This window comes from Echiichthys vipera (assembly GCF_963691815.1).
Source record: "Echiichthys vipera genome assembly, chromosome: 4".
Classification (NCBI taxonomy): domain Eukaryota; kingdom Metazoa; phylum Chordata; class Actinopteri; order Perciformes; family Trachinidae; genus Echiichthys; species Echiichthys vipera.
In genome coordinates this window covers 13,780,530-13,805,969 of record NC_139829.1, presented here as the reverse complement: position 1 = coordinate 13,805,969, position 25,440 = coordinate 13,780,530, and the positions used below count along the sequence as shown (strand labels likewise).

The 25,440-nt window shown below is 39.1% G+C and overlaps 1 protein-coding gene across 1 annotated transcript; it reads right to left on the bottom strand.

The window, feature by feature from the left end:
• On the bottom strand, positions 1-21,453 carry ikbkb (inhibitor of nuclear factor kappa B kinase subunit beta). Its single transcript, XM_083913049.1, has 22 exons — positions 21,335-21,453; positions 19,695-19,816; positions 16,926-17,020; positions 13,963-14,083; positions 12,295-12,364; positions 10,121-10,209; positions 9,029-9,118; positions 8,820-8,944; positions 8,140-8,247; positions 7,916-8,045; positions 6,970-7,164; positions 6,749-6,863; positions 6,290-6,413; positions 6,041-6,192; positions 5,831-5,892; positions 5,642-5,742; positions 5,506-5,555; positions 5,313-5,412; positions 4,335-4,482; positions 3,415-3,512; positions 3,079-3,172; positions 1-2,646 (listed from the first exon to the last, which is right to left on the bottom strand). The coding sequence occupies exons 2-22, from the start codon at positions 19,797-19,799 to the stop codon at positions 2,587-2,589; spliced, it is 2,232 nt and encodes a 743-aa protein (XP_083769175.1). The 5' UTR covers positions 19,800-19,816; positions 21,335-21,453; the 3' UTR covers positions 1-2,586.
• Between the last annotated feature and the right edge of the window lie 3,987 nt (positions 21,454-25,440).

The window sequence follows — 25,440 nt, the reverse complement described above, 5'->3', positions numbered from 1 at the left end:
TGAGTTTATTCCCCAAAAAACATCACTTACAGTGCATTGGAATACTGTATTCAAGATGCACAAATCCCTTTTATTTTGAAAATGTTGATAGAAAGTCTAACATTCGGTCATCCTGACATTATTACAATCTTAACAGCATAGAGTGTACAGACAATATATCACAGACACTTGATAATATGTAACATTCATAGAAACGGTAGAGAGTAGAACAGACATTGAACAGTTTGCTGTGGTCATTAGAGAGTTCAGAAGAAAATGCAGGGTTTGTACACCTTTTCCAAGGTCCAATTCTAGCACTTTCAAGCACTTTCAAGGTCCATTTTCAAACTTTTCCAGCACCTTAGGGCTGTGATAAATTACATAGTTCTACAAAACGTGTGGAAAATGATTAGTTCACCTTTTCCATCCCATTCAAAGCACTGCACCGACCATAGGAATACGAGTTAGCTCGGTACAATGATCACAGTTCTTTATGGCAGCATAAAAAATGGCCGCCGCTCTGACCATCCTGCTATGTTGATTTGAATGGGAAAGTCTGTTCTACTCTCATTCTATTTCTATATTACCACATCTCATCCCTTTGTAGGATATTTACACAGTCAACATCCAAGAGTTGGGATTATATCTACAACACACTGATTTAAACATAATAGGGGTGTTTATGTTTAAAACATTTTCACAGTTTTGCCACAATTCATAAATTTGACTCATATTTTTGCATTTGAATGGTTTCAACAAAATAAGCAAATGTTTCAAAATCGTGGTTTAGACCATAAATCATCAGTTTTTATCACCATATTAGACCAAGCCAAGACAAAAACAGGATATGTTTGTGTTGTTTTTGAATATGGACACAAACACAACCTCTGTGAAACTCCTGTCTCAGCATGAATTCAACATTACAAGCTTCACAACGCTTGTACTTATTGCAGGAATACTGGACTGCAACATATCTTGCATACTGTTATTGTGTCCACCCTCCATATAATTGTCAGCGGATGTAAAAAAAAACACAAGATCACATTCATACAGTCATTCAGAATACACTTATAATAACAGCGGTTTTACGGTTTTAAACTTCACCCATGTTGTTCAATAATTGTCTTACTAAAATAACATTTACAGAGAAAATATTGCTGAGAAACAAACATATATGTGCTTAAGACACAGTTCAGGAGATATTTTTTACTTGGGCTTGGGCTTTAAAATATAAAATCGGCAGTTTCCTGATAAAAGTCCACCAAACATGGGGACACAAATGTAACTAAAAAATAGTTACAAAATATAAAGAGAAACATTTTCTATACTGTCTTGTCAATTTTGGTAAAACATTATTTACATTCATGATTTCTCTTCCTTGTAATTTATTTGAGGGTAAAATTGTGCTTCTTATGTGTGTCAGCTGTTTTAAGAAAGATTCAGTTTGAGGCTTTGTAGTGTGCAAGCCCCTCCACATACTCTAACACAATAGAAATAAGGGTTGGGTATTGACACGCGGAATAACCCAGTACCGGCACTAGTATTGAAACCTCTCCAGTCAAATGATACCTGTATTTGATCCTTTTTTTATAGCCAGATCTAGAAAAAAACGACTATTTTGGTTTTACTCTCAGCCGATCACTGCAAGTGTTCTTCAGTTGTTCAATCTTCGTCTGTGGTGAAGTCGAGCATGTTGGATTTGACGGAGTTGGCGCTTCGGCACGTGGAGATGTTGCCAAATTGTTCAAAAGTATGGCAATACTACTGGGGTCTAATGAAAATAAATGTACAAAAATGTAGGATCATTTCAAATGATCACTTTAAGGGCACTGGTAATGGATAAATAAAGACTGGGGAAAGAAGAACGAGGGTGGCGGTCATTTTATGTACATTGCAACTGAGCATAATGTATGTTTCCATTGTTATAATTTAATACAGGAATTTATTCTAAAGTGTTTTCATTTAATTCATGTAATTTTAAACAGACACAAGAAGAGCTGAGTTTGTATTCAGAGCGTAATTCAGTAACTTTAACGCAGAAAACCGGAGCAGATCAAAAGGAGGTTGTACTAAAATATGAATGAATATACTTATCAAACAGAGGGAATTTGAAATAAAGGCCTGCCTCAAATACAAGCCTGCTCCAAATAAAGGCCTGTTACCTTCTCTAGTTGAGGTAAATGAAGGCCCTGGTCATTATTTGAGGAAATACAGTATATTATAATCATCTGATTTGATCAATAATACCCAAGGAATTATTGATCTGTGCATTATGAAGTGCTATTTTACCCCAAAACATAATTAATGTTTTCTTTAAATGACAAATGGGTAAATAAATAAGAACCTGCCTTAATAAATTCATCTGATCCTAATCAGAGATAAACTTGCATCAGTGCACATTTTTAATTATCCTCTTTTATGTCAGACAGGAGTGGCGAGTAAGTTTATCTATTCCTTAATCTCATTAAGCAAATATGTGCCGGCAACTATTATAACTCCATTCACATTGTTAAAAAGACCAGTTGCGACCACGTCCTCGTGTAGTTTGACATCCCGTCCACACAGAGGCAGTAGAGTACCACATGTAAGCAAAGAATGAAACCCAATTCAGGAGAGGTCGCTGGAGAAACTTTGGCCGCCACGCAGCCACGTCCACTCCCTCAACACCTGGGACAAAAACAAAGGGTGGTGTCTCTTAATAGTCATCGCATTTACAGCAGAACTTACCTTTCTGACATGTTACACAGCACTATGAACAAAATTTGAACATAAACAACTCCGCCTCCCTCCAAAGTCCCCCCCTCTTCCCCCTGCCTGACCTCTGAACTCCCCCTGCACTGAATAGAATGATCGGTCTCGCTGTTATCAGAAATATATGAGAATAGAATATTGATGAGGTTCAACACCTGTTACATTTTAGTGTGCCATACGCTCATAAGGAGCATTTTAAGATTACAAAAGAAAAGTGTAAAAATGCCAGACAGGTAAGAATTGCTTTAATGAAAAAAACAACGAAATGAACATAAACTACACCAGGCAGCTGCATCACGACCAGATGAGTGTGAGAGCTGAAAACTGGGAGTGTGAGCGTGCGTGTACCTCCATGCTGCTCTCTGATTCCTGGATGGTGTCATGCAGCAAACTCTGGAGTCGACTCTCAAATGTCCTGCTCTCCTCCACAAGAGACTCGTCACTGCACACACAAAATGATTCACGCAGATTTTACTCATAACTGTGATGAGACTTTATCTGTGTATGTACAGGAAATGTAATTGTGCCTTTCCGAAAAAAGGTTCTGGTGATGATGTCAAAATGGAAAGCAGTGTGGAGTGTGTGAGGGAAAGTGGTGGTTTAGTAAGAGATCCTCAGTAAACAACGAATAAACTTTCTTTAAACCCCAGTGTGTGGTATATATGTGTGTGTAAGTGCACTCACAACTGCTGTAAGCTGTGTCTGGGGGTCAGCAGAGGCGGCACTGAAGAGGGGGTTCGTAATCCATCAGGACTGCCACTCACCGGGCTGCGAACTTTACTCTGCACAAAACAAGATGATGCACGTACTCTGTGTAAGTAAATACAGTGTCTGCTTACTGTTGAAGATATGAAAGCAAGTGGTGGTTGAGAATTAGGTGAAAGTTGTCATCATTTGCATACCGGCTACTCATATCATGCTAATGCCTGGGTCCAGACCGGTGTTGTGACATGTGACTAAGGTTTCTCGATTAAAAACCACAGACGAGCTAATGAGCGCTGTAGTGGGACTGACACCGTTGTCAAGGTGTGTGTTTACATCACTGACCAATCACAACCAAGTTACTTAATAGACGCCAATGAACAGGGAGGACAAAATGTGTAGTTAGTTAATGAAGACACAATAAATTCTTAATTTATTTATTTCTACATTTGCAATTATATTTTTTTCTTTATTTCAAGATTTCTTGTCTGAGTGCGATGAATTCACCTCTTCTGTCTGGTTTCACCAGCTGAGGTGAGGAGGACACAGAAATACAGACATCAACATACTCTCTCTGTGGTAGATTACGCCGTCTCGCCGTACCAATACAGTTGGTTGCCAAGAGGTAGATAATTTGTTTTGAGCGTCGCAAAATGACTCGTTTCATCATCCGAATCTGATCCGTTCTGTCTGATAACAGTTTGGAAAATCTAGAAGAGCCACAAAATGTAATTATTTTACTCCTATTCAAGTAAGCTTAGCGCTAAACTGGAAGTTTGCCGGCTCTTATGATTGGTCAGGGAAAATCAAATCCCCCTCACCCCTAAAAATCAGACGCAGTGTAACTACTTTAGAGTAGAGCTGGGAGTGTGTGTGTGTGTGTGTAGTACATGTATCCTCACACAGGCAACTTTGAGCAGGTTCCACAGCTCCCTCTGTCGCTTTTCCTGCAGACTCATTAGGACTTGTTCGCTCTCAGCCATCCTCTGGACCACGCCCTCCACCTTTGGCAGCAGCTCCGTCACACGCTGACGGCACACTGCTGTCTTACTGCATCACACACACACACACACACACACACACACACACACACACACACACACACACACACACACACACACACACACACACACACACACACACACACACACACACACACACACACACACACACACACACACACACACACACACACACACACACACACACACACACACACACACACACACACACACACACACACACACACACACACACACACACACACACACACACACACACACACACACACGTCAGAGCTATAAGCTAAGAGAGGTCGTAGTGCCTCAGCTGTTCTTAAATCACTGTAAAGCCTCAGGTGGCTTATTGCTTTTATAAAACAGTTACTATTGCTACTATTGCTAATGCTACTACTGTTGCATTGTTTCTTTAAATAAACAAACACGTCGTGCCTAACAACGCCTCTTAGCTGTTCTTAAATCACTGTAAACCGCGGCCTCTCTGGGCCTATTGCTTAAGTAAAGCATCCAGACCATTTATTTATGACTTTACACATTAGTAACCGCAGACTGGATGACTTCATTTAAAAGGAAATCTTTCATTAATAAAAGGTTGTGACTTTTTACACTTCTTTATAAATATCTGCATGGCCTTCATTAAGTTTAGCAAACGTGTCACCTTACACCTAGCCATCACATTACAGTAACAGTGCACAAGTATTTCTGATATCTGCTTCTTTTTATACAGATACATAAATTCAGTAGCCCCGACTTTTTCCCCAAACACATACTGTACTGGTTATTCTTTAAAATATGTACTTGTTTCTTTGGAAGACCCTGTTATATGATCTGGGAATTGTTTTAGTGATTGTGTTTGAGTACCTGAGGTGTGTGTAAAAGTCTCGGAGCTTCCTCTCATAGAACTGTACAGCTTGAAGCACCAGGCGCACCACCTCCTGACTGTCCCCTGAGCACCTCTGGTCTGAAAAAGGAAAAGGAAAGCCACGTTTATTTTCACATGAAAACACTTTAATGGGTGTTATGCAAGAAGTGAATCGATGCATGCTATCCAAACCTCTGGGTTTCTCTCTGAGTTTGCGGAACAGCTCCATGGCCTTTCCTTCACTGAGGAACAAAGAGGGGAAGAGAGCCGGGTTCAAGATCACATTGTTTTTTTTGTTGTTTTTTAGTGAAGTCTGGTTCAGACTTACAGCGTGTCCAGAGCCTCTCCATTCCTCCACGGCTGTCTCTGCACATCCACTATGTCTGGCTGCAGCTGCATCATCTCCTCCTCCAGTTCACTCACCTTGGCCTAAACACCCACATGTGGGTTTTAGTCTTTTTAAAGCACACATGACTACTCCCTACAGACACACACACACAAACACACTCAACTGTACCTGACCACAGCTGACAGCAGTCTGCTCCATCTCCCTCCACACACCCAGGAGTTTCTCTGACGCTAGAAGATGTAAAAAGACTATCATTACTGAATTGATCTAGATATTCAAGTGCCCTTTCCACCAAAATAGTCACGATTAATGGACAGATAACAATTCAGTTTTGTCGGCTGTAGTGAATATCTTTAACATCTTTTTGTAACACAGTACCGATGCCGGTGGCTGTCTGCTCCTGGTATTTGTCCATGTCTATGTGAAGGCTGGTGGTGAAGAAGTCCAGCTTGGCCATGAGTCTCTGGTGCATGGACACCATCTCGTTCTTCTGTTTGGACAGCGAAGAGTTGTGTCTCAGCAGGCTCATGCTGAAAGAGACGTGTTTGTTATATCAAACAGTTAATGCATGTGTGTGTGTGTGTGTGTGTGTGTGTGTGTGTGTGTGTGTGTGTGTGTGTCCCCTACATGGCGGCTTTCTGCCCCTGCTGCAGTCTTTGCCAGTCTTCCTTTAGGGAGCGGATGGTGTGCCACGCCTGGCCGCATGTCCGCCTCAGAGGGCTGTAAGGCAGGACGTGTTTAGGGTCTTTTTCTATGACAAAGACAAAGAACGAGGGAGAGAAAAGAACGAGACAGACAAACACACAAACACACAAAAGCAGAGAATGCCTATTGTTATTTTATTCATTACAGTTTGTAGTCATAGAAGAGCTTTTTGCCCCCACAAGGGTTTCTAATTCAAGCAGAAAATAAGGTTTGTGGTTCATATAAGCTTGCTTTGTTGAGTTTATCTTTTTGAATAAAACGTCATGAATCTTTCCTTGAAATCAACAAAAGAGAAGAAGAAGGCAGCTTGAATATAGGAAAGCTTTTGCAGAGAACTACAGGTGAAGAAGTTTTGAAATACTGTTCTTGTTGTGTACTCACGGACGAAGCGGATATTTTCTGGAAGGGTGCGAGGAGCAAACTGAGGTTCATAACTGCATGAGGAACGATCAAACAGGAAGACCAGAGGCAAGTCTGTCCGTCGCCCGTCTATCTCCTGCAGACACAGACAAAAATAACACTGTGACTCAGTCCGTTATAACATTGTGCTGTTGACTATTCTGTGAAGGTATTGTGTGTAAAGTGTTTATGTTAGATATTACTGTGTAATCTATGGCGCACTGTGTGGCCAGTCCATGAGGCTCCAAGGCTAACCCCGCCTCCAGCAGCAGTTCCTGATTGGCTGCAGGGATGTTGGTGTCTTTCTCTATCCTCAGCTGCAGGTCTGCCACAGTCTCTTCATCAGAGACGGAGTACGTCAGGATCTTATCAGAAATCATGTTCAGGACATGAACCAGCTGAGGGAGAAGAAAAGGACCGAGTACATAGCAGAAAGAACAAATTAATCTGCTGGTCTGAATGAAAAAAGATGCACAATCACGTTAAATTCCATCAAAAGCATTTCAGGCCTTAGAAACGGTCATTGTTTACACGATGCTGTATAAAATGACCTAAAATAAAAACTATAACAGCCAGAGTTCATTCTTATTGCAGCAGGAAGCTATGGCTTCGGTCTTTCACGTCATCACGTTGTAGGCTCGCGATGATGTCATCCTGTTATGTGACATCTGGTGCAAAACCTCCGTTTCAATTGGATATGAAACTCAAAAGCATCTTTACACTCAAACAAACTACACAAACTAAAAAAATCTACATATTTCATAAAAATTATAGTGTTAACAAATATTTTGTTAATGTGTCTATATTTATAAATATTTTGGATCAATATGTTTTGTGTGTTTATTTAGTAAAATTTGATGGAAAAACGTCAGATTTCTATTTTATTTTTTTAATTTCTGACACAATTTGAATAATTGTATAAATTATTATGGGTTAATAACTTACATTACCTTTTAGCTTAACTTGTATAGATTTTAGGGATATGAAGCATCTGAATATAAATAATAAGTTTAAAGGGTTAAATTACAGCTTGACCACCAAAATAAAGCTGTAATCTCTCTATAATGTTTAACAAAAACACAAAAATATGTCCACCTTGGAGTATATGACACAAGATGAAATAATACATGAATTAATTGATCATCTGACCTTGAGCTGCAGTATGACCTCCAGCTGAGAGAAGCAGCCCATGGGCGTAGCGTCGCGGTCTTTGCCCCTCTCCTGAGGAGACCACTTCAACATCAGCTGCAGCCACCGCTCCAGTCTCTCTAATAACAGACTGTCAAACACCAGCTGACATGTTAGACTGAGATAACAACAGGCCTTAAATGATCACGCTTATGTATATGTGTGTCTGTCACAGATAAAATCACCTGTTGAGGTTGTTGGGCTGAGGCAGATGTTTAGAAAATTTGACTTCCCCTGAGAGGTCCTCATAGACGACAATATCATCGTCCTGCTTCAGCCTAAGTTTGTTGTGCCTAAAAAGAATATGCATGGATCATATGAGAGAAACTAAATCTAAGTTTGGAGTTGCATATCTTTCATACTTTTTATGAGCACAAATGCTTAATTTTTTCTTTACATTTTATCCTAGATTTGATTACGGTGGATTCATCAAGTTACTTGCCGAGAACTGAACCTCTGAGTTTCACATCTTGTGTTCATCATATTAGTGAGGAACCAGGGGCATTGACGTTGGCACAACCCACATATCCTGTAATTCTTTGCTTTGGCAACTCCTGTTTATTTATATATTCCTTCCAATGTGGTACACTCCAGTCACGTAACAATAATGTTGCTTTTCATTGCTTAACATTCAAAAAACATCATTGTTAAACTTGTTTTGCAAAAGCCAAGCTATCGTCAGAGGAGAAAAGGCACAAAAAAAAACAAGAGAAAATTAGATTTGAAAAGGGAGAAATGTCGGAATTTTTGACTTGCATCATCCTCAAACTAGTTTCGGAAAACATGACTTCACTTCCTTCATGATGACATCTGAACAAATCACCAGCTTGATTCACATATGAGAACTTTAAAAAGGTGGTAATACCAAGGAACGGGTTGCCAGGTTGGTAAGAAAGGGCGAAATCCAGTGATACATTCAAACACCAAAGTCCCGAAGCTCCAGTAGTCCACAGTGACCGTGTACTTCTGTCTCTCAATAAGCTCTGGAGCCTGGAGGAAAGTGGGAAAACGAGTTGTGTTAATGTCCGGGATACAGTGAGAAGATTGTGTGGAAAATGTGTTTTCATCACTTACCAAGTACTGAAGTGTTCCCACAAATGAGGTGCACAGGCTGCTCTGGTCCAGCTCTTTAGCATAGCCGAGATCAATAATCTTGTGGATCAACTAAGACAATGGGAGAGAGCAATTACAACAACAACTTAAAGGAATAGCTGGACATTTTTGGAAATTACTCTGCTTCTTCGCTGGATGAGAAGATCAACCCTAGATAAAAAATAATATCTTTAAGATCAACACTACTCTTGTATGTGGTTGCCTGGCAACTGCTCAAAGCCAAGTAATAGTTCAACACAACCCCCATAAAAAAGCCAATAGTCATCTTTATACTTTGGTTTTTGTTGAGATTAAACAAACAAGCTATAAGCTGTTAATTAGCAAGCTTTATTAGGTGCTGGTAGGCAGATTTGGTTCGACAAAGCCAGGCTAACTTTTTCCCCTGTTTCTTTTTGCTGAACTAACCGGCTGTTGGCGCTAAACTGTATTTAACGGACAAATATGACAGTGATCAAACTCTACAGCAGTAAGCATGTTTTCCTTTAAAAGAATACATGAGCTTCTGAGTTTCTGTCCTTCTGTCACTTTTTAACCATCCTTTTGTGTACAACCATTTTTTTTGTCTCAAAAAACAAAACACTAAGTCTGTTGCTGTATGTTGGATTTACTGTTTCTCTAGTGTGCCAGACAAGAACCAAGTTTTCATGCAAAACTATAAACTTAGTGCTTAGTTTTTGGTACACTTTCTATAAACATTGCAGTGTGCATAAACATGAATATATAACCTCTTTAATATGTCTGGCCTCATTTGTATAACATTCTTCATTTCCCTGCGTTGTACTGCAGCCCTGAGGATACAACGGACAAAATAAAGGGAGAAGCCCAGAAAAGAGCATGTGAATCCTAAAAGTTCCTTGTAACTGCGAGGACCAGCTGAAGGATTGAGTTTTCCACATTAAATATTCAGCGCAGCAAAGCTGTGATTGTGATGGTAAACAAGTGGACGTGAGAGAGACATAAGCCACATAGAGACAAAAAATCTTTATATGGCCTCTTTGTTGTGGTTTGGGTGTATTTGTCATAATAAGAAGGTTCACAGGGTCTTTGACTCACTCTCTTCTCTCCCTGCTGCAGCACAATGTTTTCTGGTTTCAAATCTCTGTGGATGATCCTCTTCTTATGGAGGTACGTTAGAGCCGACGCTGAAGGGAGAAGGGAAAGGAGTCAGAAGAAAAGAAGAATGCATTTGCTGAAGATTCATGGCTTTTGTTTAATGTCCAGAGATTAACGCTGCACGTAAACTAGAGATGTATTGACGCCTAATATTAGCGCTTATGGCAGATATATATTGGCACTGACGTATATGTAGGGTGACAAGCAAAGAGAAATTAAATACAATCAAATACCAACTGCAGGCTTCTCTGTAGGCACACTTTAGTTATACAGGAGCATTTTAATTAAAAGATTTATTCAAAGCACAGTCGAGACTAAATCAAAGCACATCAACAGTGAATATACACAGGTCAACCTCAAGGCGTAACTTAAAAGAGTACACCACCCATGTAGCATGGCTTCTTGTCAAAACCTGGCGCCTACTATCCCACAATGCAACTTGACCGTCGGCAGGTTGGTGGGAGATTATGGTGCTGCAGCAGCCTCAGGCAGAGATGAGGAGCAGACTGCAGAGGTCCGGTAAGCTCACTTCCTTCTAACCTCACAAACCTGATTGTAAAACCGTCAGGTGACGTCACTTTAATGTATTTTTTTATTTTCTTTTTCTACATATGCATGTTGTTCTCTCCAACAACTGTGAACAACAGGCTGAAAAGCGTGCTTCACTGCGTTCTCTGGTTGAATGTTTCGGGTGTGTTTTATACACACAGTACGTAGACTGTATAAAAAATGAACGTAGCATAACCGTCAAGGTCCGTTCTCTCAACTTGATCCAATCGTACTCACCTATGCGAGTCACCATCTTGTCAGACTTTGCCTCCGCCCCATTTCCTCTTACCAAAAAAGGGCATTGATGTGATGTACGTCCATCTGGCTGAAGTTTACCTCAGAGGAGAAGTGAGGGCCAGCGGCTAGCTGTCACTCAAGAGGCTGCACCCCCAATTATTCATAAACTTTAACCTCCAATAAAATAAAAACTAGCCTGGTAGACCCCCCCCCCCCCCCCCCTTAGTGTTGTCATGGAGATATGACCTAAACCTTTATACCAGGCCTTAAACAGGTTTAACTATGCTGTGAAAACGGTCTGTTTAACATAGGGGTCAATGGGAAATTGCTCTTTTGTGCAAACTACTCCTAGTGGACATTCGGAGAACTGCAGTTTTTGGCACTTCTGTATTGGATCAACCAGGAAGTCGCTGTGGTGGGGGCTTGGTTTTACACCTCCAGTGGTTTATCTCCTCACCTTGCAGCTGCAGTTATGTACAGGCGTACTACAGGACCCTGTGACTTCACTGTTGAGTTCGAAAGTTGGGTTTGGTCAAAGGTGAAACAGGCTTGACTGATTTCAACCAGAGAGGGAAGTAAAACAAAGATTTTCAGCCTGGTGATGAGAAACTCTATAACAAGACCCAAAAGAGGATAAGACTTTAAATTCTGTCGCCTTTATTTTGTTGGAACTGAAGTTAAAGTACAGCTGAAACCATAACATCACTTTACTTATGCGTCAAAAGGGTGACTAGTGTGTGTGCTGTCAATGGGTGTTCAACGAAGCGGAACTCATAACCTTTGGGTACCTGACTGTGTCTGTGTGTGTGTGTGTGTGTGTTAGGGTGTGGATGTCTTTACCCTCACTCATGAAGGGGATTTAAAGGGGATCACTCATTATCAGGAAATGTCCACCAATGGGTTACAGGAAAAGGAGTTTCTGTATGAGTGTGTGTGTGTGTGTGTGTGTGTTAGTGTGTGTGTTACTCTTCGCTCTGTGTGACCCATACCATGTGTTCCCTCAACCTTATCTACAAAGCATGTAATATACAATGTCTTGTTGATGTGAGAGTACGTTTATTATGTTTGCGTCACAGCGTGCGTGTCCAATTGTTGACGTAAACCTTTGTCTGAGTGTGAGCTGTCGCCATGGTGACTAAGATGTTAGTGGTAAAGGGTCATTACTAACAACATGATACTGGCCACCATGAACGTTTCCTCCATACTACAGGAAACTTATCACGCTTCCAGCTCACTCATTCACACAATCAATCTATCACTCTCACGTGCAAATACTTTAAAGAGGTCTAATAGTCACACTGAAGTCTGGGATTGAGCAAGATACTTACAAATATCACGTAACAGAATCAAAACGGAGCCCTCCCTCATTCCACTGCAGTTCTCCAGGAGGTTCAGATACTGCAGACAGCACAGACACAGACACATGATACAATAGATAACATTAAGCTGTCTTCCTTATTTATGTTTTACAACTTTTTGCTCTTCTGTAAAAAAAATGTTTTCCTGTCCGTTAAGTGCATTGTGTTTAGAAAAGAATCACTTTCAACTTTCTCTAATAAGTCTGCAGAACTTTTTACACTGTTGATCTGATTGTTAAGAGCATTTCTGGTAGCGATTTTATTTTGGAACTTTTTATTTTCATTTATTTTAAACACAACAGAACATTCCCTGACATTGGACCTGCGAAAATAAACACATAAATAAAAAAAATAAACAATTAACAAAAAATAAGAGTAAAATACAGTGAGAATGGCTAAATATATGTACATACATACTTACTTACCTACTTATACTTACACATGTAAAAGAAAGTAATACAAATAGACAAACAACTAATAAATTAAATCAAGCAAAACAAGTTATAATTCATTTAAAAGTTGACATTTGCAGTGGAGCAGGTTAATTTAAATACAATCATATGACCTTTTTTTTGTTAGTTTCATAATATAATTTGTTACAAGAACCCATTACATCTTAATAGATACTCAGATTTTGTGCTTCCATTTTTGCCTGAAAGTTTCCAGTAGTGATTTTTAAGTAAAAGAAGTTTGGCATATAGACAAATCAGCACTTTTGTTGTAATTTGTTTGACTTGTTTTATTTTAAACAATAAATTAAAGAGTTCTACTTCTTATTTTCTGGCCATCTGGGATGCTTTGAAATTTTTATGACACTGTGGTTTGTGACGGCCTCTACTCTACTGGCTTGGTGCCAACACTGTCTATCGCCTCAGGCTGCACACTCATTTGGGTCCTTAGCAAAAATCCTCCAGATTTCAGCCTCAGAAGAAGTGCAAACAATCGCCTGATAGTTGGTCCCAACAAATCAGTCACATTCATAGGTGTGGATCTTAAAGCAAGTATGGCACAAAAAAAGTAAAAAGAAATCCACCAGGTGTTGAAAAAAAAAAATGAAATTCTCATATATTTCTGATAAAAGTATGACCAATCATTTTATTCGGTCTGAGCTTCCTGCCTGTCATCATTTCACATGCTGATGCTGTGCTGTGTTCAAGTGCCATCAGAAGTCTGAAGTTTCGGACCACCAACAAGAAAAGGGCACTTGAATGTTTGTCAAAGTGGAACTTCCTACTAGCGAATTCAGGCAAGGTCGATTCCCCCGAACTCGATGGTTGGAGGTTCCACTGTGACAGGCATTACAGTGCCCATGGCACTGGAACGTAGCATTTCTCTCTCACCGCACGTGTCGGGGGAGGAGGGAGCATTAGAGGTCAGGCAGGGGGAGGAGGGTGGGACTTTGGAGGGAAGCGCTGTGAGACATGCAAGAAAGGTAAGAATTGCTTTAAGCTCAGTGAAATACTAAAGAATAAAGCAAATAGTGACATATGTGGTTTCAGTTCTGAGGCGTCTGTATTCTTTGCTTCACAAAAACTTTTTTTGAAAAAGGATCCTCACCACACTATTATATAACTATTGACCCAAAACTTTAAACCAGTGTCCTAAATCAAATATATGCACACACCCTCACAAACACACCTTTCTCAGATCTCCTCCCTGGCAGTACTCCATTGCTAGCAGCGGCAGGTCATTGGTGGTCATCATTTTCTCCATTCCTTCAGGCACCTCTCTGGCTGCGACAACGTTAACGTGATCCAACCTATCGGAGTAAAAATGAGCAGATATAACACATAATATTATCACAATTATCCACTTTGATGGTCTGCCGTATTAGACATTAAAGATTTAGAAATGTGGTAGTACAGTTTATCATAGTTAAGAGTTATAAGATAAGATTGATTTTGGCATCTGAGAGGAAACAGGTGACAGAGCAGCACAGACTCTCTCCATAAATACACAATATGTTGTGTACAATCAAACTATAGTCAATATTCAGTAACACAGAGATCCATATACATCAGAACAAACACACCAACATATTGCTCCCCCCCCCCCCCCAAATAAAAGCCATAATGTTTACATATGTACTTGTATGCTGTGGCTGTAATAGAGTCCTCCTTTGCAAGGCTTGAAACAGGTGTTGAAATTGATGTGATGACAAAATATAATGATAAAAATCTAGATCTAGACAAGTGGTTTCCAACGTTTTTGGCCTGTAACCCATTAAAATGAATTAATTTGGTCGTCCTGGGTGCAAGTGTCAATAAGTTGTGAGAAGTTGACATCATAAGTGATTTATTTTCTTTGTCTTATTTGAGTAGGTCTGAAGATATCAAATTCACAAAAAGACAGAAAAAAGTGTGAAATAAAGCAGGATTTTGTGCAGCCAAAACACATTATTCTGCCTATTCTGTTGATCTACTTCTTAGATTTATGTGGCATCCTGATCTGGAAGTTGGGCAGCACTGATTAGACTACACAGTTATGAAGCAAAACAATAGATTGTTTTCTCAGCATATACCTGCATCAGAGATGTAGACGTAAATCTTTCTTCTAAATCTAAAATACTTTGAATTACGTGCAAACCTTTTCATCTTAACCCTGCTCTGTTACTTTCTTTGTTTTTCATTCTTTACTGTTTCATAACTCTGATTGAAACAATGTGTTTCTGATTGTCACGGGTTGGAACCATTTTTGAAAAAACAAAGGAGGTTTATAAAGATAACAAACTCAAAGTGATACCAGATGCACCTGGAGAATGACTGTAAACGTAACATTGTACAACACCTAATCAGTGTGTTGTAACAGCTACAATAGCAGGAGATATATGACTGTCATCACAAAAATAATACGCTGTTATTATCAGTCATTAACATGTTTGTTTTCCCTGCAAACCTATAGCACTCACAGTCAAATGAGTGAACATTCAAACACAATTATGGTGATATTGTGTCACTATAGGACTCTTTCTCTTTCAGGGGACACAAGTGCTACTTATATAATCTGATGAAGAAAATATATCTCTGATCCTTTGCTTATATAAAGCACATTTTGGGGACAGAAAAGAGAGTGGGATGAAATAGTGAACTTGCATAACATTGTTGGAGAAATAAATATGTTTTTGCCAATGAAAAGTATTGCAATTAAAGCTCAATAAACACATCCCAGCACAAAAACATTGTGAAAGTGATGTGTTTTCATATAAGCTTGCGTACATCTGCGTTAAGTAGCTGTAATAATATAATAATAGGTTGCCATGTATGTGTCCCCTGCCCTGTGGTTCTTTCCACGAGTTGAGCGTGGGTGCACGGGGACGGTTGTGGTCGTGACCATGTCTGTCTGACAACAACACACTTGTTAAACTGGGGCTAGGAAAGAAATGGTTTTATACCCGTGTTTGCACCAGCAGATGACTGACACACACACACACACACACACACACACACACACACACACACACACACACACACGCACACACACACGCACGCACACACACACGCACGCACGCACGCACGCACGCGCACACACGCACACGCGCACACACACACACGCACACAGGCACACACACACACACGCACACGCACACACACACACACACGCACACAAGTCCAAACTGAAACTGTTAATAGACAACGCAGACGTGTATGGAAATGAAACTCACACACCAAAGCAGAGCAAAATGAAGAGGCGGCACATTATCCTGTCAGAAATAACCACCAACAAACCAAAATAACCCAAACCTCCACACAGTTCTAATGAGTTTCTTTCTACTATTTCAAGATACAAATTCAGTTTCTGTATTTTGACTAACTGGTGAAACAGATGGCTGCATAACAGTCAAATGTCAAACTTTTAAGCACGCCGGTTGTCATGGAATGTACCACGGTGAGTCACGACACGTCAAACCAAAACTTAGCCCCCATTTAAAAAAAAAGGGCTTCAATGGGAAAAAGAACTGAGGGAAATCGCCAAGTTCTCCGAGTCAAACGTGTGAGAAAAAAGGACGCATCACTGTGGGAAAAGACACTCCTGGCTCCTTTATAAACAGAGAGACAAGCTTAGGCAAGGTGCCGCAGTCAAATAAAAAACAAACACTTCATGCATCATGCTGAGCATATTGCACATTTTGTACTTTTTACTTAAAATAAATATGTGACCTCATGATCTTAACGTGACCTTAAAGCAGCTCTTGCTTTATAACTTAATCCTGCCTGCTTCAAAAGTCTAGTTTATAGCTTCATTATTGTAGTAAATGTGGTGCTTAGATGGTACACAGTCCCACATACGTTTCTGTTTATAGCACAGGAACACTAGTTGGAGTGTGTGTGTGTTCTGATGTCCTTGTGGTTAAGACACACACCATAAAAAACACAACAGGGACCATCCCCGTCTCTCTTCCACGTTTCCTGACTTTGTCTTCACTGTGAGTTATCTAATAAAGGCAAACTGCTAAGAAAAGAATACTGGTTGGCTACTGGGGAGAATATAATGAAGTATACTGACGTGTGTCCTGAAGGTGACAGAGGAGGGGAGACGAGACCCAAAAGAGTTTTTACTCCGGGGCCATTTAGTGGTTTGATGCAAGTGAGCGTGAAACTGACCTCTTCATGATCTGGATCTCCAGACACCATCTCTCTTTGTTTCTCTCACTCAGCTCTTGACGGCACTGCTTAATAGCGACCTGTTCCTCTGTGTCCTGAAAACACACACACACACACACACACACACAGTTTGATATAATATCTATAAGCATTTCATGAGAAAGGGAAATTCATGTAGATATTCAACTTCCATCTGAAGTGTTTTGAAGTGTGCACATTTAGGAATGTATGTTACAGAGCACCTAATGATTACTTTCATGATTGGGTAAAAATATAAAACATCAAAAAACAGTGGGAAATGTCCACCGCAATATCCTCCAGCTCAAGAGGAACACTTTTTTTTCTCTGACCAACAGTCAGAAGAAAACATGAAGATGTATTTAATTTACTGTACTACTAAAACAAGGAAAATCAGTAAATATTTCCATTTGATAAGCTGGAATCATTAGATGTTTGTCTGTTTTGCTCTACATTGAATTAAAGGATTGTTTGATTATTAAAACTGTTCTGTCGATTGACTCATCAAGTAGCTCCAACATATAACAGCAGAATAAAACAGAATTAAATAGAATAAACTTTTTTGTCCAGTTGAGGCAGAAAATTGTCTTGCTCGGGAAAGTATAAACATAAAACACGACCACAAGGTAAAAACGTCACATACAACAACATTCATTGCATTCATACCCATTGTGCACAATCCACACGTGTAAGTTTACTGTAGTTTCAGTAACATAACAAACATCAAAGTGAGACATTTCTTCTTCATTCGAACATTTACAATATGTGTTACAGTTGCTACATAGCAGTGGAAATGATTCAATTATGTTTTTTTTGACAGCTCAAATACTACCTATTTATATATTGGCTACTTTTAGAAGCGTAATTTCAGGAGGCCCTTTGGTGACGAATTTCTTAATAATAATTTACAAAAGGAAAGGTGATGGAGTACAAACCGTGACACAGCTCTACAACATACACGGTGGCACCATTTCATCTCACAACCTGTTTCTCATGGCATCATTGATGAAAAGGCACCAGCCCTGCTTCCCATAATTTAATCTATGAGCTAATAATAGCCCACAGTGTTGTCATTAATACAGGAAGGCGGGACATTTCCTATAGAGGAAGTTTAGTCAACACAGCGGCAGCAGCAGCAGTGCCCTATTCAGTCGTTTCCGCCCGCCGTGGCACTGATGATCAACAGTGCTTCGTTGTGATTTCACTTCCTTGATTACGGTAAATAGTGGTAGACTTCGGTTATAGGATTTAACCTTGTTCATTTCGACATGTATTCTTGAAGAAACTGGATTTCACACACACACACACACACACACACACTACAGGTGTGATTTGCGCCAAATTATATAATGAATGTCGAATCATAGCTCCCTCATAACAGGCAGACACAGGTCGTTCTTGAAACCGGGCGTTTATTCTCAGTCTCAATCGTACTTCTTTAATCCCACTTTCCACACGCCTTCCACATACCACCTGAAAACTACATTAAACACATATAAATAAAACACTTTAGAAAGTGTACGAAAGATAAAAAATAAACGATACCTTCCTGCTTGTTACAAATTAAAGCAAAATACCTTGTTGGCCGCTTGTTATGAAAGAGATTAAACCTCTTGAAAGCCTTGAAATCGTGAAACATCTGCTTTCTTTACATCGTTGATGCCAAAATGCACCGCAGGTGAACATGATATCAAACATTAGTTCTGCCACAGAAGCCTGAAATATAGACTTTAACGACCAATATACTTCTAATTAACCGTTTGATGTCTATTTTAACGCACCATAACATGAATTAAAAGATATATTACATTAAGTTATTAACTGTTTATTACAACACAAGACTTTGTATTTTATGCAACAACACTTACACAGCTAATTATAATGACAGTGACAAACAACGTCAGTCTCATTCAGATAAAGCATTATAATGGTTGGGAATGCAGCCAACAACGGAGCAGTCAACAGCTTGTTTTTGTGTTATGTATTATGTCAAGGTGTTTTCTCAAGTGCGGTGCTGTAATTTCTAAATCTCCATCACTTGTATTTCGAACATTCGCATGATGATGTAGCTCTAAGTTTGCCTGGAAGGTGAGTGTGAGTAATATAACTGAAATACAGAGAGGAAGAGGAAGCTCCACTAAGCGGGCGTGTTCGTATTTCCCTAGTGTCCTGTTGCAGCTCTACAATGCCCTCATCCTGTGACTAGAGGTGATATCATTACAATAGACACCGTTTCTATTGGTGCACAAAGACGACGGCTTCCTGGACTGATGTCATGCTATTTACAAAATTAATTGTTATGTGATTCTGATTATGTATGACAAGAGTAGTTTAAAGGGGGAATTTTTTTTTTCTACCTTGATTTCTATGTAAGTGACTAACTGGTTTTTAAATTCAGTGCGAGTGCTGCACTGATGGTGGTTATGTTAATGTCTACTGGGAAACCCATCCATCCATCTTCAACCGCTTGTCCCTATCGGGGTCGCGGGGGGCACCCTGAAAACCCACGCAGACACGGGGGGTCATTGAAACCCCACACAGAAGGGTCCCAGCCGGGATTTGAACCCAGAACCATCTTGCTGTGAGGCGACAGTGCTAACCACCAGACCACCATGCCGCCATAGGGGAAACTCTGATCTGTAATTTAAACATCCTCTTTTGGAATTTCCAGTCATTCAGCCACTATCATGTCCTAAGTTAAGTTAAGTTAAACTATATGGACGATAACAGGTGTGTTAAAAGTGTGTGTACCCTGTTTTGCCATCGTGTGACATTCCCGAAGCCTCCGGTGCCCAGGCGCTCTTTCAGCTCCCATGACCCACAGCTCTGCTGCTGCTGCAGGGGGACTCGATTCATGGCCTCCTCAGCTGGTCCTACAGCCAATACAAAAAAAAAGAAGATCCAAATGAAGTCTACAGTCTCACCTGTGGCCCTGCGAAGCTCACACCAGAAAACAGAAATGTCGGATTAGTAGAAATCGTGGAAACAATCATTACCACACAGAAATGCAAAGTTTGGCCTGAGGATGGCATTACAGAAAAATGTATTGTTGCTAACTAAACAAAGGTTTAATCGTTTGTAGAGTGATTGTTTAATTTATTTTAGTTGGCCAGGCTCAGCTCTCCACTACAGCCTTACACTTTGTACTTGGTACAGGCTCAACTGGTCTTTGAGCATGTTGGCATGCTGACATTACTGAGCTAAACACACAAACAAGAACTGGTATGTGTAATGTTCTACTGTGTATAAGTATATCATGTATTTATAATGTCAATTTCAGCATGTTATGTTAGCAGTACTCTCAAAGTACAGCAGATGTTTAACATCTCATCTCATCTCATCTCATCTTCATCCGCTTATACGGGGTCGGGTCGCGGGGGCAGCAGCTTTAGCAGGGGACCCCAAACTTCCCTTTCCCGGGCCACATTAACCAGCTCTAACTGGGGGATCCCGAGGCGTTCCCAGGCCAGTGTGGAGATATAATCTCTCCACCTAGTCCTGGGTCTTTCCCGAGGCCTCCTCCCAGCTGGACGTGCCAAAATGATAATCAACTATTCTGATTATCAAGTAATCCAGGATCGAATAAAGAAAATGAAAATAATTATTTGTTTAAAACATTTAAATGTTTTGAATTTCATCCTTTTTTTCTCAGTATACATTGAACATCTGAGGGGTTTGGACTGTTTTTGACAATTTTCATTTGTTGTTATTTGTCAGATGCTGCCTCTCATTTCCTGCATGCTTCATGTATTTTATACCACTGACTACTTCTATATGTAGATTTTAGTATTGTTTTATCACAAAGTGTTGTTTTTATCTTAGTTAATGCATGTTTTTCCTTTATGTATTTGCTTTATAGGGAGCCTATTGTAACATCTGGCCAGGGACTGCAGATGAAAACTAAATCTGGCCTATTTACAGAAATGTTTATTAATATGCATGCTCTCTCTCTCTCTTTCAAATAAAATAAGATAAAGGTGATTTTTTTCATATTTCAAGAATTTAAAAGATTGATTGATTGCGAAACACATAATCAACGAATTATTACATTAGGAAAATGAGCATTAGATTAAACTCAAATTAAATTAGACTGATGGTGTTTGAACACTGGTTTGATTTTAGTTTTTACACCAAATATACAGAGAATATGGAGGCGTGGGCAGTCATGTGTAGTTTTATAAAGAGCTCATTGTTTAATAGTTACAGTAAGCATCCCACAGGCCTATTCAATGCATCTTTATACTCCTATCCATCTGCTCATAACACAAGTTTGCACTCAAACAGAAGGAAATCACTTTCCTTCTGTGAGTTTCACGTTTGAGGTTATTACAACGACGTTTTCATGCAGACAAGCGCTTTAGCTAAAGTATCATATTTGAGCTAAATCCTACCTTTGACTTCTTCTGCAGCTTTCACACCTGGTGTTTCTCTGAACACTGTTTGTATCCGGTCTTTAACCGACTTAATCTTTGAGCACTTTAGGAGTAATTACGGCGACACAACAAATCTCAAAAAAACTTTCTACTTCCTGAAACTCATATTTCCTGTAAACCTGAAGGGGCCCCGCCCACAAATAGTCCTGAGAGCTGCATCTGCAGCTTCATGTCTGTGGGGGTTAACCATGGTGACTTTGACCAGCAAAGGTATGGGGGACTAGACATGACTTATGTCAATAAATAAATAAATAAAGACAGAAATAGATAAATACAGAAATAATTAAATAAATGAATATATAAATGTATAAATAAATAAATAAATGCATAAATACATACAGAAATAAATAGAGACAGAAATAATTAAATAAATTAATATATAAATGTATAAATAAATAAATGCATAAATACATACAGAAATAAGTACATAAATGAATAAACAAATGTGTAAATAAATGAATATATAAATGCATAAATAAATAAAGACAGAAATAATTAAATAAATTAATATATAAATGTATAAATAAATAAATGCATAAATACATACAGAAATAAGTACATAAATGAATAAACAAATGTGTAAATAAATTAATATATAAATGCATAAATAAATAAATACAGAAATAAGTTAATAAATAAATGTATAAATAAATAAATACAGAAATAAGTAAATAAATTAATACATAATAATGAAATGCATAAATAAACAGAGACATAAGTAAATAAATGTATAAATAATAATATAAAAAAATATAGTCTGAGATTTTTTCTTTTACAGGTTTTACAAGGACTCTCTGTCACGTTCTGTTTCCATTGTACCAGTCAGTAGCGTTGGGTATTGCGGGTTGCCAGGGTTGTCTGTTGTTAGATGCAGCTACTGTAGGCTGGCACTGGGTGAAATGGAGTTTGCCAATCCTGCAGCTGCTTTGGAGCCTCAGTGAAGGGGGCGTTATTTGTCCCAGCAGCTGAGTGACCACAGACGGGCAAAAAGGAGAGTCAATAGGCCAAGCATTCACTCAATGGACTGAGATAAAAGGAGTTCAACTGCATTAAAAGACACCCCCAAATGGCTATGTTTCTCCTTGATCGTAAGCTAACTTTCATGTTTACTTAGCTGTAACGGCTAACAGTAACTGTCAGGCAAACTCCTCTACAATACTTATTTTCATGGTGCGATTTGCCTAAGGGGATGGGCTCAAACAGGCTCAAACAGACTCCGGTCTCCTGTAGGCTACTGGGATCTGACCAACCTGGCAACCTGAGTGCTGTAATTATATTTTGTTGTTGCGACTACGATCTTGAGACACTAGATGGCGCTGTTCTGCTCATTCTCCATTTTCAACCTTTAAGGAAGAAAAGAATGACTTGTCAGGTACCAAATTGTTTATAAAAATGACCAAAAAAAAGGTTATAAATTAAAAAAAAGTGCTATAAAAAGGTTTAGAATGCATCATGTTAATAAAATAGATTCATTGTTTAAGCAAAAAGTAGAAGGATTATCTTTAAATTGTAGGCACATCCCTAAACTGCTATATTTGTGTGTCGTAGACCAGTGTTGTTGATCTCTTTATTTAAAAAATGGGATAAATTTTGATTTCTGGCAGAAAAGAAACACATCAGCTCATTGGGGTAAATTATGACATACTGTATGAAGTAATTCCTGGAGAATAGTCCATAATGTGATTACAAAACTAAAATTAATGTGTTTACTGATGTTATTAAGGAGCTTATTATTATTACTATTTTAGGAATGGACATAATTCATTTAGAGGATCAGTTTTACAACTTCTCGCTAATGGATGGATCAGTTTCCCAAAACCTTCAGTAAGGCAGAGTCACCCCCTCTCTGCTTTCATGACCTGCCAACTATTCTTCACATCTCCCTCTTGGATTACACATCTCCTATTTAGTTGGAAAATTTATATATATTTTTTTACCCTTATCTTCCCTTTTAATATATTTTAGGCGGATCTTGTTTTTGTAGTGCTTAATCACAAAACTGTCAAAATATGTTACACACAAGGTCCAGATGTGTCTCAAATGGTTTGCCAGCACTATTTTGTAATACAGCTCCTCACTTTCTTGGTCAGAAGTACCAAAACTACTCAAATAACGTTTCCTTGAGATTTTCAAATGATCCAACATCTTGATTTCACGGAGGTTACACTACCTGTTAAAGCTGACCACCAATAACCCAGTTTTATTTTAAAGCCAGTCTTAAAAAAAACTGTTGAAACACTCAAAATACAATCTTATTCTGAAATGATTGATGTTTCCATAGTATTTACTCAAGTCAAATATTAATTTCAGTATTTAACTTTTGCATTTGTGTCAGTGACGATGCAGCGGATGTTGTGTTTGGAAAGGATGCACTTCAGAATTCCCAGAGTACATCAGTGATGTTTTTATTTATTTCATCACCTGTTATTTTTGGATTGAATAGTTCAGGTTAAAAATGGATAGCTCGCTCTGATACAACCAACAAACTTCCTCTTTATCTATTGGCGCACACATAGTCTATCTGACGTTCCTCTGACGTGATCTGTGGCTGTGTAAGACCCACTTTATCAGATTGTAAATGTTTGTGAGGGGAAAAAAGGGGCTTTCCATCCTGTTTATACTAACAAAATATGGTGCTGCTTCCTGATCTTTATCCAGTGAGGATAGTACACAACGGAGAGGGTTTCATGGAAGTTAAATGAAACTCACAATGAAAGAGCTTTGTCTTATTTATTTTTGTGTAGTCATGTAAGCCTAGGCTGAAGAAATGGCATAAATGTTATCCTCAATCACGTAGTATGACACAAGAGTTTATTTCCCACTACATTTAACCTTTTTATATTCTGCCCCCAGCAGTTAGTTTCACTTGAACATTAAGTTTCTATAGCAGCGCTAGAAGCACCACGCCTATTTTGGCTTATCCGTCACCAAATATGGATTTATTTACTCCCTTGTTGGAGCCAAATCTTTTTGATACCTCTTGGTGAATGTTTAAGTGTGATTTGTTAATAAAGCTAAGCTAGCCATTAGCTGTCTGAGGCTAATGTGTTTCTAATGCTAATACAAAACATCAACAGCTAAAGCATTAGTTTGACATTTTGCCAGATATGCTTCTTTGCTTTCCTGCTGGGAGCTAGAGTTTTATCAGAAGATTGATACCAATGTCATATTATTTGTATATATGTGTCTGTTAAATGTCGCCACAGTACAACCAGCAGCTATGTTTACAAAATAGGCTACTGTGGTCAACAGGCTACAGGGCAGTGTACCTGTGTGTGTCTGTTAATTTTTCCACAATCAGTGCCAAATTCCCCGGCAAATACATTACTGTTCAAAAGTTTTTGGCTACTGAGGTGAGGTTGTGGAAGACAGTTTCATGTCACAGCTCATACATCATGACTGAGCGCAGCAACCAGACACAAGGTAGTTATACTACAACAGTAAAGTCTCTCCAGACACAGATTTCAAAGCAGACCAGGGTTTCAAGATGTGCTGCCAAAACTTTTTTTTGAAGAACAAAGAAACAAAGAAACGGGCATCGTTGAGGATCGTAGTCGCAGTGATCGGCCAAGGAAACTAAACCAAGGATTTGATTTAGGTTTCTCTTTCAGTCACTGCATGTTGATAATTGATGAAACTAAACTATTAACACCTCCATTCTTGAAAGCATTATTAGTTTACATCATTTTTTCACGCCCGCCTAAACATTTGAACAGTAGTGTAGGTCTATGTAGACCCTAACACTACCCCCTGACCCTGACCCTAATCCTGACCCTAACCGTAACCCCTAACCCTAACGAAATGCTAAATGAAATCAGCGAAGGCAGAGGCGTATGCCACCAGGGAACATAGAGACTACCCCACAGTGTCTAACAGTGCCTGTTACTGGGATACCTCATTAGGGACACTTGTACAATCTGATGTGATCCAATAAAACAACAGTTTTGCCATAAATTCTGCCTTTAAGGTAATAATGTTCAGTTTTGATTAACACAGTGAGAGAGGATTAGGCTAAAGTAGTTTACAGAGGTGTTTTCCAATATTTTGTCCACCCCGTTTACATA